Source organism: Crassostrea angulata, chromosome 7, assembly GCF_025612915.1.
Source record: "Crassostrea angulata isolate pt1a10 chromosome 7, ASM2561291v2, whole genome shotgun sequence".
Classification (NCBI taxonomy): domain Eukaryota; kingdom Metazoa; phylum Mollusca; class Bivalvia; order Ostreida; family Ostreidae; genus Magallana; species Magallana angulata.
Genome location: NC_069117.1, coordinates 44,719,016 through 44,736,174, shown reverse-complemented (window position 1 = coordinate 44,736,174; position 17,159 = coordinate 44,719,016). Strand labels below are relative to the sequence as shown.

Genomic DNA, 17,159 nt, shown 5'->3' with positions numbered 1-17,159 from the left:
GTTGTTTATAATATAGCATTGAATATGAAAAAAAGTAAAAGGCAATTTAACTACTATTATTTTGTTTTAAAGAGTTAAATATATATAACGCATTCATCAAACATATAATTTTTCAGCTTCGAACATTATCATAAGCACTACTAATCTTATATCTACATATTTAGCATAGACTTGTTCCTTTTTTAATTTTTCTTCGTGATTTTTATTAATTAAAAAATTGATCCCAAGATATTTGAGACCATGTAAAAAAAAGAAAGACAACTCTTAAACAGGATCTTTTATACCAAGATTTTTGCAATAATCAAGTATTTCCTTTAATTTTTCAATTTCATTCAATTTCTTTTCTTCATCCCATTAACCAAGGAATATTGTTTATATTTTCAGGTTTTTGTGGGATTTTGTCCAGCAGTTTGCCTTAAAAGAATTTTTTTTATATTTTAGTTTCATATTTATGAGGATTCCAATAAAAATCATACAAACTTCATTCATGATTTTTTTGTTTTTCATTTCTAAACTTAATAACATTTCACTTTCATAAGATTTTTAAAACAGAAATGTTTAAAAATTTGATAAATATGGGGTTATTTGGAACCAGACTGATATTTTAAAAATTCTCTAGAAAATAGTGTATTGTATTTTGAGGTCTATTATTGTTGAATACTGTGCCTAGTATTGGTAACAAATGCATGCAACAAAAATCTCTTACACTTACATGTATTTGGTGTAGAGATCCACCTTAAAGATCGAATATTACGTTACAAATAATTCAGTGCTATAGTAAACCGTTTTAACGATTCTTTTAGGACGGATTTAATATGCTAGAGGAAATGTAAACGGAATAAAGATTGACCAGGGCTTCATTTTACAAAAGAACTTACAACTTATGAGCAAATCGATGAATGCTAATTAATCACCAACTAATATATATTTGTAAACAAATGGTTTTATGTTAGTTTGGTTCTCTAAAACCATTTTACGTGACTGTAAATATTTACGACTTTGTCTTAAGTTCTTTTGTAAAATGCAGCCCAGGTGTACACATAGGTATTTATTATTTTATTTTAATATGGGTAAGTAATAGTTAAGAATCTATGCTTTTTAATATGTCCATCCTTTAGTTATAGAATACAAGAAATGATTTATGATCAAAATTAAGGATACACTCATTATTTTGAAGACTGATTTTGAAGGCAAATTGAAAACGTAATATTCGAGCTTTAAAAATATGCAGTGAATATGTTATTGCATTTAGAGGCATGATCACATAATTTAATGGAAACACGGAAGAATGTTAATGTAGGCACATGGCAGGCAATTAAGTATATTGGTACGTCTATTTTGACGGGTTATTATAAATTCATCAATAATCTCAATGTTTTTGTTATAAATATTTCACACTGACATCTAGCAAACGTTCAAGCTGAAACCAAAATGAAAACATACTGGACATTATTCGTACATGAACCATTTCTCTAACTGTGAAGGAGCCGTTTAGAAGAAGACATTAATTATTCATGAAAACGAGAAGAGTTCAATGAGTTGTCCTGCGGACTGTCAGAGTATCATGTGCTACTGATCGTGGATTTCCAGCGATGGTCAGACACCAGCACTTTCAATTTTTTTTTATCTATTAACTATTCCTCAAACTTTCTTTCCATTGATTGTCTTCAGTCTATGTTTGGGCACCCCGTCAAACAAAAGGAAACCGGAAGCCCGTTCTATCGTTTCTACCGGAACCAAGAAGTTCTTCAGCGGCGTGTTCTCTGGGAAACTCTGGTTAGGTATGACGAACGAGTTCATTTCGAACTCTCCTTTATCGGTCTCCATAACAATGACTTTGAAAAAGTGAGTAGGTACAGAGACATTGTTTTTGCCGATCACCTCATATTTTATGTATACTTTACCGTCTGGCTCCAATCTGGAAGTAACAATGATTTTTCCATCGTAAGATGTATAATAGTTAGTGGTAGATAACTAATAATATTTAAGGCTGATCATTTATACAAACCGTGGTAGATACAGAGGTCCCGTACAGACATACACATTCCTGTGTTTCCTTGCAAGTGCTCTCACGTATTTCTCAAGATCGTTCCATACGTCTCGATTAAATCCCTTACCAACCTGTCAAGTGAAATCGTATTCACATGTACAGTAATTTGATACTTAGGACACCTTTTTGCATCGTTAACAAAGTAATTAAAAAGAATATTCAAGGGGGAGGATCCATGATAAAAACTGAGTGTAAATTTGTCCTCCCCATTTACTTAATTGCTATTGTGTATGGCATAGTTACGTACAAAATATATATGCATGAATAATGTTTGCATTTTGATTACCTGCGGTGCTATATTACTGAGGCAGAAGGTATCATCCATAGCTTTTTGGGAATGTCTGTGGTTGCTTGCAGCCGCCATATGACCTCTGTCATACCCGCTTCTCTTGTAATCAGCATTGGTGGAACGGAAGAAAGGGTGAATTGCCTGATCCTCTGTAAAATCACTCGATTTTCTATCAACTTTGTCGTTCTTTTCAACGTGTTCTTTCTTTAAATGTTCGAATACCCAGTGAGGGACCCTATTCCGCCTGTCGTATAGAACGACATGGTTTTCAAAGGGACGCAATGGATCAAACGAAGGCACTCCGAAGGTCAGTATTTCCTGTAGGCGATTAGGTGGTCTACTTATCTGAGTGGATGCATAAACCGTACTCACTGGAAGAAAGGATCTTACTGTATCAGAGATGGGAGATTTGTTCTTTCCAAAACTTTCGTTGTCCTTGAAAAAATCGTTCGCTGTCAAACTACTCTTTCCAAGATTTTCAAATGAAGTGTCGCGGTACTGTCCATTATTTCGCTCGTAATATCTCCCCAATAATATTCCAAAACCTGCACATGTGGTAGATAAGGCAAGTCTGCTATATTTTGACATTTTGTCAAAGTTTTGGTTTTGTTTACATGGAAGCACGTGTATTATTCACGAAAATGAAAGTGGAGTAAAGCATACGTGGTTTTATTCGTATATAGATCCATGTATTTGGATAGGGATATTGTTGCAGATCAATTGCTGTATGATCATTAATAAACGAACAGAAATTTATGAGAAGAGCACACTCTTATAGGTTAAATTTGACAGTTAAAAAGGTTTAGAATAAAAAAATATTCAAATAACATACGAGAAGAAAGCGCGATGGGTGTGGGGGTGGGGTTATAAAAAACTCCGACAGTGATATCACTGACCTACAGTTCGTTTTCAAAGTAAAATACAGAGTAAAAGTTATGTATGGCGTATTATTTTCCTCTGAAAACTGTGAATCGGCATTTGTGTGCATGTGCCACGTGCTTGCTTATATATATGCGGGATTTTAAAAGGCATTTAAAGGAGAACGTGAAAACGTTTCTTCTTACCGGAATACTTTTTAGTCATTAGATTTCCGCTCTACAAATAATTATACACTGACGTAAAGTGGTGATTGGGAATCGTTTCCTTAGTTTGTACTTCAACCTTTTTATTTTAAAATGAAAATTCCCCCGATGATCGTATAATATAGATTAGGTGGGCACTTGTGAAATCAACAGAAATAATGAAACCAATTAACTCGAGAGGGAAATCACAATTGGGATAACGTAATATGAACTTTGATTACCTTACCGTACAAGTTGCCTCAGTATGTTTAAAACGATTTTATCGTGGGAATATAAGGGTTTAGAAATTAAAACCTTCCTTATTGCGACTCCAAACCGGTACATTATCAATTAGCCTACAAATGAAAAGTACCCATATATTTTGTCGATTAGATTTCAAACAATTCCCATTTGATCTTTTGATTTAAACGCAGAATTTGTTAGACTTTGCCCAATTTACGTATAGGCACGGTATTTTTAGAATGGATATCCCCCCTCAAGTACCGTTTTGGAATACACCTTTACGATAACTATACAACTGACGTTGTGTAAATAAATCAGCATCTTGGGTTCTATACTAAGGATAGAAAGAATTTATTGTATCTATGGACAACAAACCCGCTTTTCGAAATTACAGGTAAGAAAACAATCTATGTTTATGTTTAGATAAGAGAAATACCAAAACAAATTAAACCAAATTCGTAATAATGTCTTAATTTTTTGGGGGAGGAATTACACATTAAGTACTAAGAAACAGAAGAGTTGAAAAATAAAGAAAATATTTATTTTTTTCATATTATTGGTCCTTTCAATTGAAAGTAAAATAAATATTTACCAAAAAAGGGGGGGGGGGGGGATTCCTAAGCATCTTCACAATGTCAAAGTTTTGTGTTTGTGTGGAGTTCCATAATCACAAAACCTTGAATTGACATTATGAAGATGATTCCTACGATATTTTTTTTTAATTTGAAGGCATTGCTTACGTGTATAAATATGCCGACACAAAACTAGAATCACCATGGAAAAGCTGAAATACTTAATTAATATTGCTTTAATCTGTTGGTATTGCAATTCAAATTCATAACAAGATGAAACACAATTCTATCATCTATTCACTGCATGATAACAATTACAATCATGGAGTTTTAGAAATGAAGTTCATAAGAAATTTTTTTTATATTCATTAAAATTACTGAACAAGTTTGACTCATTTACATTGATTATGAAATAAAAATAAACTGTTTTTGTGGTTTTCAAAAGTCAATTTATGAAAATAATACTTCTACACATATGGTCTGTTTATTTTGTGTTGATAAATGGTTCTTCCTAGATATGTTGTGTTTTTATACGGAAGGAATCTTCGGCTGTTTATGTATGTTTTCTGATTAGTAAACCAGGATGCTCAACTGGATCAATTTTTAAAATAGTATCATGTATCTATAAATCATTTGATATTTATAGATTAAAGGGACGTGATGGTAATTATGATCAAAAGTGTTTAGAATATAACTTTATTCAAATATTTACTTGATTTCTAAAGTAAAGCATAATTTTTGTGGATATATAGAAGATCACCGTCGTTGCACCCCCACCCTTTGAATGACATAACGAAATTGTTTGTTTATTAAAAGTTTGTCTTCCGAAAGCAAAGAATCTCCAATCACTTGACTCAACATTTATTAAGTGTGTCGGTAGTTAATAATTAGATATTTAAAGATAATTTTAGTAAAAAAAAATATATAACTCTTACAGTGTATCTTCACTGTTTTTCTTATTTATATATAATTGAGAAGGTAAGCATATTCTTATGGTGTGTGTATGACACCATTGAATTCTTTTTTGTCCTTAAGACCCTTTACACACAGAGGAATATTGAGCTCTTCTCAAAATACGTTCAAAATAAAGTATTTGTGATATTTTTAATGGGTTTTGATTAAATAAAGGTTTTTATAGCTTTTAATATCGGTCGTTCAAACGCCGTTCTCGCTAGAAAGTATACTTCTTGTTAAGAAAATTTGAATTTGAGTAAAGAATCTGCACGTTGGCTTTTTCTACTAACGAATGAATTTCACTTTCAAATGATATTATGAAACATGATTAACAATGATTAGTTCATAATAGCGATAGCGACCTTGATAAATTATTTATCATTCCCTCTATCGGTTTTTTTATGACAAGTATTCAATGCAAGCAATTTGCTCTTCCCAACCCCTTCGAAATATGTTAGATCCGCATCTTTTTGTTTGTTTGTTTGTATAAATCCGGGATCGAATACCGGTATTTATGCCGAAGCTTTGTAGATCGGGTTCGGTGGATGGATTGATTAAACTACTTTCAAGTACGACTTAATAACATAATGCACTTCCGGTCAGGTATTTGATGAATTTCACCATTGTATCAGACAGGAAAGCTGGGTACATGGTTATATGATGGTATAGACTGCTTGATATCAAACATATGCCCCATATTTGGAATAAAATTACTCTTGACGATGGCTTCAAGCAGTAAAGTGAAGTATGTCCATAAGGAACTTTCAAAAAGCATTTATCAGGTCCAGCACAATCTCCAGATTTAGCTATATAGCTTGAATAAGCTAAATAGCTTTATTAAGCTATTCAGAATAGCTTCATTTAGCTATTTTGTCATACATTTTTCTTAAATGTGTAATTTTTTTAGTATGTATAAAAAATCACAGTTTAGTGCAATGATAATTTTCAACTTTGAACTGTTCTGTAAACAATGCATGTAAAGATTACTCACAAGTTTGCGTCTCCTTAAGAGACTTTGCACTAAAAGTTTTGGGGCAACTGATTCATGACCACACAGTTACTTCTTGAATGAAATATAAAGAAGGTCAGTTATGGTAAACAAGATAATTGATTGGTAATAATTTATCACAATGAGAAGAAATCATACTTATCCACGCCTCATTGCACACAAAGTGGTGAACAGTTACCCAAACAATGGAAATATATTTTTTGCTTAAAAGTGTTTAAAAGCTGCAGTGTTAAAACTATCTTACATGTGGGTCAAGTTTATAATGGTCAGTGGCGCAAATAATATTAGCAAGTTAATTGCGATTTTTCGTCCAGTTCTTACCAATTAATATTTTCTTCAAAAACTGCATATAAATAGCTTTATTAAGCTATTTTGAATAGCTTTATAAAGCTATTTAGCTTATTCAAGCTATATAGCTAAATCTGGAGATTGTGCTGGACCTGTTTATTATGCCAGATATGAAAAAAAGTTAAATCGCCTGATGTTTTGACAGATATTTTCAATGATATCAAAATAAAGAATAGACAAATTAATTTAATGTTCTTTGTTTTGTGTATTAAACATTTTCTTGATATTTTTGCAATCCGTTTGGTTTATTTATCTGATCAATTGTATGAAATTTTTATATTTATATAAATACACTCTTAAAAGAGTTTTAAGACTTCCATTGAGGAATGATTTAAACTCACTGATGTTGACTGCTTAAAAAATTAATTAATGAATTCAATTTTGTAGGAAGCTGCAGCCCCAGATTTTCTGCACCGAGCATCCAGATGCCCCTCTTGTGGAGGATTATCATGCGGGGGACATGATCTGCCCAGAGTGCGGCCTGGTTGTAGGCGACAGGTACTTGTTATATATTTAAGTGGAAGTTGTTATACTCTTTCACATGTCATGGTTTCCATCTTTTCTTTTGACAATTTTCAACAAAAAATTGTAAAATCAGAGATGAAAATCTGAAATTCAGTGTAGCCTCATACAGTTTTCCACATGCTTTTGTTCCCAAGTCCAATTGTCCAGATAGGTGAGGCATCTGGATAATTTATAATGGTGTTATAACTGTTTTCTTTGCCTTTCATACTAAATAGCAACAAATTAATAGAAACCGATTTCTTAGATGCATGGAAAAAAATTATCTTGACGATTGTATACCCGGTATCTATTTACTGTAATAGCTCTGCATTCTTTATCACATATAAGAGTCCATAGGGCTTGTATACTAGCGGGCGCAAAAGTGCCTGTGAATATATGCATATTATAAATGTTGAAAGCTTACCAAGATGTACTGGTACATATACAGTTACAGTACAAGCAATAAATATGTATTTGAATAGATGTTGGCCTAAAACACTTTTCATAATTTTGTCCAATCCATTCACAGTCTTGCCCAATTTCATTGTTTATTATACTTATGAGAAATCATTATGAACATGACCTTTTCCATTTCAGAGTAGTGGATGTTGGAACTGAGTGGAGAACTTTCAGTAATGACAAATCGGACAAGGATCCGTCTCGTGTTGGAGCCTCAGAAGTAAGCTCAGATTATTGCTAAGACATTGACATCTTATGAAAGTGAAATGCCAGACCAAATGTTTTAACTGTGAACCAACTTTTTTTTTATGTGCAAGAAATGTACGCGAGAGTTTCGTTGTATATTTATTGCCACAATTTAGTCTTTAAATGCCTCTGGTATATTAAATTACAGATAGTCTACATCTAGTTTGTGAAAACGAGCAGTCATGAACCAGTATATCATCGGTTAATCACAAAATAAAGTCGTTGCGAATTAAAATTTAGTTATTTTGTGCCAAAACATTCATTTTTCCCAATTCAAGGATTTGTTTGAGCTATATTGCTTCATCATTTTGTCAACAAATGCAATAAATTACAACAATTGTGTCCTATGGGGTAGATTTGTTTAATTTATTTTAAACATTCTGTCATAATCTGTAACATTCTCTGGTGTTTTCTATGGAATCAGAATATAACAGGAAATCTACACAATAAAAATGAGCTGTTAATTTGTACTTTTGATATTGATAATTTTTTGGCAATCTTTTAGAATCCTTTGCTTGAGGGTGGGGACCTGTCTACAATGATAGCTACAGGAGTTGGAGGCTCGGAGGGCGTGTTAGACGAACATGGCAAACCAATGTACAGAAACCGGCGAACAGTAAGTACTTTAAATACACAATTATAAACGTTCAGTGTTATACATGTACTTGTATTATTATTATATTGGGTACATTGTGTAAAAAATGTTTACCATAACTATTTTTGTTTTGTACAGCTGAACAGTTCAGACAGAGCACTGATCAATGCATTCAGAGAAATTGGACAAATGGGAGACAGGTTAAACCTACCAAGAATGATTGCGGTAAGTCTGTTTGGGGCTTGATTCTGATGGGATACAGATTTCAAACAACTTTTCATTATTTGAATTATTTGTATATAAACCAAAAATGTGAACATAATTTTGAAACTGGAAAATGGAGATGGGGGAAGACTTTATTGATGGAACTTGTAAATATTGGAAGTTTAAAGTATCCTAGTTTTTAGATGTGATATTAGAGACCCTAATATAGTAATAACTTTTTCCTTATTCAGGATAGAGCCAACACTTTATTTAAACAAGTGCATGAAGGAAAAGCTTTGAAAGGACGCAGTAATGATGCTATTGCCTCAGCGTGTATGTATATAGCATGTCGTCAGGAAGGGGTTCCAAGGACATTCAAAGGTCAGAAACTAAATAAGTTATTGACTTTTGTCCTAAGATTAGGAAAAATATGTATCTCTAGTAAAACCAACCTTAAGTGTTGAAATTTGAGCATCTTAACTTGATATGGCTTTTATGTTTATTTTTAGAAATTTGCGCTGTCTCAAAAATCTCCAAAAAGGAGATTGGTAGGGTATTTAAGCTGATCTTGAAGAATCTGGAAACAAATGTAGAGTTGATTACTACAGGAGATTTCATGGTAAGGAGACCAATGTGTGAGGATTTTCCCTTTAATACTTAAAGATACAATGCATGTAATATTTTGAATTTCAGCACAAGGAATGAATTTTTTTTATATTATTTTTTAGTCGCGCTTCTGCTCCAATCTGAGTTTACCAAACTCTGTACAGAAGGCAGCGACACACATTGCCCGTAAAGCAGTGGATCTGGATCTGACTCCTGGGTAAGTGTTGTTTATGAAAAATTATTTTTAACAAATATTTGAATATGTCTAGAACATAATTCAGTCATGGTGTTGTTAAGATATGTCAGATTTTAAAATACATGTATTTGTTTTCAGTCGTAGTCCAATTTCTGTGGCTGCTGCTGCAATATACATGGCTTCCCAAGCTTCTGCAGACAAAAAGTCCCAGAAAGGTAAGGTTTTTATGTAGATAAAACACTAAAAAAATTGCATCATTATTTATTCACCTATTAAAATATTTAGTAGTTTAATTGACATAAAGGTACTGTAATAATATGGAAGAATTCACATTGTACATTTATGTTTACAACTCCTGTCATTTTGATGTTATAGAGATTGGAGACATAGCCGGAGTGGCTGAAGTAACGATCCGACAGTCCTACAAACTGATGTATCCCAAAGCTCACCTCTTGTTCCCAGAGGACTTTGATTTTGTCACCCCCATAGAGCAGCTCCCAGCTCAGTGATTGTTAAAACTCAGGAGGCATTAACGGGACAACCATCCAAAAAAAAATATCATTCATATTATATATATAGGTCAGGCTCTAGAACAATATACATGTATCTCATATTTGACTATCTCAGAATGAGATGTACTTTTAAAGGGAAACAAATTCCTGTACCGATAATTTTCAAAAGATTACAATGTTATGAAGTATCTCTTCTATTTACACTGATTACATGTCTAGACTAAGAGAATGTTGTCATACTTGGTGTGTATCAATGTTTGTTGTTTATGTACTTATATGTATACATGTACCTACATGTTATTGTGAATAAGCTCATCCTTTAAAGGTCAGTATCAAGCTAGTGCTGTTAGACAACATACAGTAATAATCCATGTAAATTACATACTGCAACTTTGTGTCTGTATAAACTGTATTTGTTGTCAAACTAAATCAAGAATTTTAGTAGTTGTCAGTCATCCCCATACAAGATGAATGAAAAAACATTTGTATATGAATGTTCATCATTAGTACAGGTACAAGTCATTATTTCATTAATAAAGTGTATTTTGAGGCATTTTCATTAATACAGGTAAGTACATTACTCTTGTCAATGAAATATCTAATGCATAATGACCTTGAGGTCATCTGGCCAAAATAGAAAAAAATTTATCGAATGATATATGTACAGACAAGTGTTTGGTGTGAATAAGCAATTAGTACATGTACATTTAAATATTCAGGTATAGTGTATATTTAAAGTTTAGAGTCTGCAGATTTTACTATTTATTGTCATGTTTGTAAGGATGGATGTATAGATGTCCGAGTGTGAAATACAATATTGTTAAACTTTAGTATGAGGAATAATAATTTTTGCAACAAAAGCAGATTTTTAAGTTTGTTCTAGCTCAAAATTGAAGAAAAAAATTAGGATTTCAAATCATATGTTTTGTTTTGTGACCAAGCACATCTTGCGAGTTTGTTTTCGTGTGACATAATAAATGCAATATTGTTGAAAGTTTTCAGTTTTGTATATGGTTCAAGTTTTAATGCGAGTCAAAGCTTGACTACTGCACAAGACTCATTTAAATGGTATTACAAGACGAAATTATGCAAAGGAATGCTAGAAGAGCCCAAGATCACAAACTAGTACATGTACAATGTACATGTACTGTTGGTATTTAAAGGTCCAAAAGATGTGGGGCACATCTCTCTTACCAGTACTACTGGAACTGCATTTGACCAACTTCAAAATTAGTTTTAGGTTGCACTTTAAATTGTTTCATATTGTGATTTACTTTCTATCGAAATTAAAAATAAAATCAAGTATTATTTTGTGTATTTTTTTTCTTTCCCAAAGAACCTTGGGTAATAAGCCGAGGCATATGCCCACAAGTATGTTTCAAATGACAATCGCGCAATTAGTATGTTATGTGTATTAACTTCAAATATTTTTATTCCTGTGCTTACACAACTACAGAGCATTTATTATGTGCGTGTACATAGAATGAAGAATTCCAATCGTTTGTCTTAAAGTCCAAAAGTTGTACCCCTCAACAATGTAACGTTTATTCTAAAAAATAATACAGTAACTAAAGATAACTATTAGATATGTATTTAGCAAAAAACTATAAAATGATTATAAGTGCATGTGTTTAATTCATAATTGCGCGATTTTAAACAAAGATATAAAAAATATTTACAACACGTTTCATTGATTCTTTGAAGCTTATATCATGGAACATTAATGGTGGTTTCTCATCCAAGATTACAGATAAGTGTTTTCGAAATTTTATCTTAACTTACGACATTATACTACTTACCGAATGTTGGTTAGAAAAAAATTACAATGAATATATAGAAGACTTTGACAGCTATTATTTTCCTAGGCAGAAAAGTAAAAGTATTCAAGGAGGAGGAACCGTAGTCCTAGTCCGTAGAAAGTTCCATAAATTTGTTACTTTTGTGAATAACCAATATGACACAATCATATGGCTGAAAATCCAGGGTCCCTTATGCAGTCTGAATAGTGATTTATATTTAGGATGTGTTTATATCCCTCCTAACAATTCATCTTTTCACCGTGTTTATAACTGTGATATATTCAATGAACTGGAGTCTCAGATAACCACATATCTGGCCAAAGGTAAAGTCATGCTTTTAGGGGACATAAACGCAAGGACATCGAACAGAGACGATTTCATTTTTAATGACTTCATCAACTGCGATATACTGAGTGAAGTTTTTGAATTATTAACGTATGAAATTGATAAACCACTACCTGTCCGTATTAACCCGGATAAAGTTGTAAATGATTATGGATCCAAACTCCTATCTTTGTGCAAATCAAGCGGCTTAAGAATCTTGAATGGGAGACACAAAAATGCACTGGACAGAGATTTTACCTTCTGTGGAGCTAGAGGACTAAGTGTTGTTGATTATTTTATATCTACGTCTGATATATTTGATATAACAGAAAAATTTATTGTGTCTAGCTTTACTTCTTTCTCAGATCACGCACCATTACATGTTGAGCTCCAGTGCTCTATGGTGGAATTCGAGCAACCAACAGTAGAGTCTGAACTACATACATCCCGTAAATTTAGATGGAATCCGGATTATTATGACGAAGCCAAAGGCGTACTTCTTTCTTGCTTGGAAAATTTGAATATTACTTCGGAAAGTGTGGACGTGGAATGTCAGAATACTATCGATACAGCCGTCGACCAATTTACCTCACAGCTCTCCAAAGCTTTTGAACCATATTTCGAAATAAAAATCAAACCTGTAAACAAGCATCGTAAAACTGCTTACTCAACCGTGACTTCCATTGACAAGCCTTGGTGGACCACCGAAGCTCAGAGAAAGTACAGTACGTACAGGCGTGATCTGTTTCTTTTCAATCGCAACAAAACAGAAGCAACCCATGAATGTCTATTACGATCGAAAAAAGAATACAAAGTCCTGACAGCATGGCTCAAACGTCAGTATCAACAAGCGGAGGGAAACATCCTGGACTACCTACGTAAAAGTAACCCGAAAGCCTTCTACAGAAATTTCCTAGGGAAAAAAAGGCAGCAGACAAATATCAATCCAAGTGTATTTTATGATCATTTTAAAAATATCGCGCACGCCATGAACGCGTCCGAAAAAAGTACAGATTGTATAGACGCTGATCCTGTTTTTGAGGAACTAGACTGTCCAATCACAGAAAAAGAAATTGTTGATGCTATCAAACGTTTAAAAAAAGAAAAATCACATGGTACTGATTTGTTAATTAACGAATATTTCATTGAGTTTAAAGATTATCTTGTTCCATTTATACTAAGATTATTCAATAGAATATTGTCTTCTGGTTTTTTCCCTAATATGTGGGCACAGTGTATTATAATACCAGTTTTTAAAAAGGGTGATGCATTAGACCCCAATAATTATAGAGGCATTAGTCTTGTCAGTTGCTTTTGTAAATTATTCACATCTATTTTGAATCAAAGATTGTTAACATGGTCTGACGCAAATGATGTAATCACTGATGCACAGTTTGGATTTCAACCCAAACGAGGTACAGCTGAGGCTATATTTAGCCTTTCAAATATTATTAATATGTCAATAAGAAAGAAAAAAAGATTGTATTGTTGTTTTGTTGACTTTAAGAAAGCATTTGACACTGTTGAAAGATTGAAATTATGGGAAAAATTGTCTAACGTTGGTATTAGAGGAAAGTTGTTGAATTTTATTCGTAGTATGTATAATAATATGAAATCATGTGTTAATTCAGCAGGAAAGTTATCTGAGTTTTTTAAAAATAACACAGGACTTTTGCAGGGAGAAGTGCTATCTCCAATATTGTTTTCATTATATGTGAATGATTTTGAAATGGAATTTTTGTGCAAAGGTAACATACCAATACAAATTCAAGAGTTAAATCTTTTTGTTTTAATGTATGCAGATGACATGGTAATTTTCTCCGAAACTGCACATGAGCTTCAAGAAATGTTAAATACATTGTATTCTTATACATCTGTCTGGGATCTTACTGTAAATGTACAAAAAACCAAAATTGTCAATTTTAGAAATGGTGGTAAAATTCTCAATTGTGAAAGGTGGCATTTAAATGGTGAGCCAATTGAGGTTGTCGATAGCTTTATATACCTGGGCCTTTTGTTACAATATAATGGAAAGTTTAACAATACACAGAAACAGTTGGCGAGCCAAGGGAGAAAAGCCATGTTTTCTTTAAAGTCAAAAACAAGTCAATTGTATCTGAATACAGAAACAATGCTGTCAATTTTTGATACTTATATTGCTAGTATATTAAATTATGGCTGTGAGATATGGGGCATGCATGCTGCAAATGATATAGAAAAAGTGCATTTAGAATATATTAAATTTGTGTTAAGTGTGAAGAAGAATACAAACACTGCACTTGTATATTTTGAAACTGGGAGGCTACCTATGAAAACTATACGATTGTTTAGAATATTCAAATTTTGGTTCAAATTGTTACAAAGTCAGAATTGTATTTTGCAGTCCTGTTATAAAATGCTGTATAATGAGTGTGAATCGTCTTTGGCACCTGCTGAAAATTGGGTTACTGTAATTAAGAATAAACTTTTTGAAATAGGTCTAGGACATATATGGTATGAACAGGAGTATATACATTGTGAAACCTATTTTCCTTTAATTAAGCAAAGAATCATTGATCACTTTACTCAACAACTTGTAGAACAGATTAATTCCTCATCTCGATGTTATTTTTACAAGCATATTATTGACCAGTTTTCATTACAATATTATTTAACAAAATCAATACCTTCTAAATATAAGAAACAAATTACAAGAATTAGATTGTCATCTCATAGACTAGCAATTGAAAGTGGACGACACACTAATGTACCAAAAGAAAGACGCTTATGTAAATTTTGTTCAGATATTGAAGATGAATTCCATTTTGTTTTGAAATGTCAGCAGTATAGAGAAATCCGAGTAAAATATATTAAGAAATATTATTGGAAAAAACCTTCTGTATACAAATTTATACAATTATTAAGTGTTCAAAATTTTAAAGAACTGTGTAATTTGGGGAAGTATCTCCATCTAGCTTTTAATATTCATGATAATTAAGAAAAAATTCTCTGGTTTCTTCGCCTGTTAGTAAAATTTTATTTTATATACAATCATGTTCATGTACCATACCATTATTTCAATATTGCTATATTTATATGTAATAACCTATGCCATAAGATGTATGTCTTGTGCAAATAAAGAATATAATACATTGGAATCGAACACCCACAATCACATGTTTTAAGTCATTTAAATAACAAACTCAATTTAGTATTGCACAAACATACTAAGTAATTCAATGTTTACCGTTTGATGACCATTTTGAAAATTGAAGGAGGAAAACTTGTTTTTTACTATAGAGTGGGTCTTGGTACCATTTTTTTTAAACTGAAAAAGATAGACATTTACATGTTTTATCAGTATACGTTCTTAAAAAAATGGTATGATGACCCACTGTCTAAACATCCGATTTCATTAGCAATTTTTGCTCAGTTAGCATAAACATGTATACATATATTGATGTCTTAATATCATTTAAATTTGAAGTCAATTTTTGAAGGTTTTGGCACTACTGAATGCAAAGGAGTACATATGCTTAATAAATGTAACAAAAGTGATACTAGTACTTGTAAGAAAAAAAATTGTGGGTTTTTCAAATGGAGGTAAGTGGTTTTATGCCTTGGCTTATTCCCCCACGTTCTTTGGTACAGTAAACAGTGTAACGCAATGGGTTGGAGAGTTTATTAAGAATCTGTCACGAATTCGAATCTCACTGGTTTTGAAACATTTTTTGGTCAAATATTGTATAATTTGGAAATTTTAAACCGGTGAAAGTATTTTGACTATAATAATGTACCTTTATCAACATTAACACGACATATGTTCCATACCACCATATTAAGGCATATCTCCATTTTAATAAATAATATTCAATAGACTAATAATCTATACCTTGGCAAAAGCTAATCAAAGTACTGAAGTAGTACTGAAAGCCGGGCTCTTTTGATTTGTCATTATGCATATTTTGTAGTGAAAAATGGCAATCTCTCTGTCTCTCTCTCTGTCTGTATCTCTCTCTCTCTCATGCTTTTAATGTCGGAAATGCGCCAGAGAGCGGCTATAAATAAAAATATGTCTGTCTAGTAAAAAAAAATCAACATTTGCATTGAAATTTGAAACATCAACCCCCTTCCCCTCATTACTTCTATGTGCAGCCAAACACCAATGCTTTGAAATTAAAGTAGTTCATGGAAATTAATCCGCATTGTATATGTGCCCAAAACGCATAGTCTTGTTTTTAAAAAAAAACCGCTAAATTTATTTGCAAACACATAAAAAAACCAATAGATTTGACAAAACATGGATCTCTGTGTAACTATTTGGTATAGCGGAAGCTTTTACTTTGACGCTGCTCGGTTTTTTGTTTACTTTTGAAGTTGTGCTATTTTATACACTGTGTGTAGTATCATTGGCGATTTGCCTGCCTACCTTTCAGCAAAGCCCGGCTAATAATGGCACAGGGGTCGGTTTGTGAACAATTTACTTAATGAACATCCTAGATCATGTCAATGTAAGGGTTGTAATTTACAGTGCAGTGTACGTGAATGCTCTAGCTTATATCTGATAAAGCGTAAGAATCTACAATAATATGCTGCCAATCTATAAAAAAATCTAAGTTTAGAGAAACTCCTGACAGTGTGTACTTTCCACTCATATACTTAATACGTATTCTTGTATAAATCGATTTGTATTCCTCGAGATACCACACGTGCATTTATGAGAAAATACTTTATTCTGGAATATGTTGCACTTTAGAGTCTTCAATTTTAAGCTGGCTTCCAGAAATCAATCACAATTCTCTGGATAACTATCTAACTCATTAATAGCATCGAGGTTTAATACCGCTCAAAACTTCTCAATAACGCCCTGAAAAGTATCGTGTGCGTTGTATGGCCTTAATCGGTTGGGGTGAGGGTGGTAAGCAAATGCCGTTCCTTCAATTTTATAAAATGTTATCGAACACAGAGGTGCACGTTGGTATTATAACGAAAATAAAATTTAAAATGTGCATCGTCATTTGTGTATCAAAAAGTAATATATTTACAAGGGTCTTTGGTGTTTTCTAATTAAAAGAGGATTGTATAATTCAACTAAATCATGAAACAAGCACAGTTATGAAGTCAAAAATAATTATTCAGGACCAAGAGAAGGTTGAAGAATTTTAAAGCCCTTGAACAAATGTTTACGAAGCCATGGAGTTGTTCATGT

At 32.5% G+C, this 17,159-nt stretch overlaps 2 protein-coding genes across 3 annotated transcripts; one reads left to right on the top strand and one right to left on the bottom strand.

Moving 5' to 3' along the window:
• Window positions 1-388: 388 nt before the first annotated feature.
• Window positions 389-3,004, bottom strand: LOC128156039 (endonuclease G, mitochondrial-like). The gene is made up of 3 exons (XM_052817997.1): window positions 2,337-3,004; window positions 2,009-2,121; window positions 389-1,918 (listed from the first exon to the last, which is right to left on the bottom strand). Exons 1-3 carry the CDS (start codon window positions 2,925-2,927, stop codon window positions 1,642-1,644), a joined length of 981 nt encoding a protein of 326 aa, XP_052673957.1. The 5' UTR covers window positions 2,928-3,004; the 3' UTR covers window positions 389-1,641.
• An 893-nt stretch (window positions 3,005-3,897) lies between these two features.
• LOC128157167 (transcription initiation factor IIB-like) lies at window positions 3,898-10,842 on the top strand. Of its 2 annotated transcripts, none has more exons than XM_052819590.1 (10): window positions 3,898-4,037; window positions 6,914-7,024; window positions 7,628-7,709; window positions 8,241-8,351; window positions 8,469-8,555; window positions 8,786-8,915; window positions 9,044-9,153; window positions 9,263-9,357; window positions 9,475-9,551; window positions 9,712-10,842. In XM_052819590.1, the coding sequence occupies exons 1-10, from the start codon at window positions 4,006-4,008 to the stop codon at window positions 9,843-9,845; spliced, it is 969 nt and encodes a 322-aa protein (XP_052675550.1). In that variant the 5' UTR covers window positions 3,898-4,005; the 3' UTR covers window positions 9,846-10,842. The 2 variants fall into 2 exon arrangements, with proteins under 2 accessions (XP_052675550.1, XP_052675551.1); XM_052819591.1 differs by lacking the exon at window positions 3,898-4,037 and adding an exon at window positions 5,756-5,914.
• The last annotated feature ends 6,317 nt before the right edge of the window (window positions 10,843-17,159 follow it).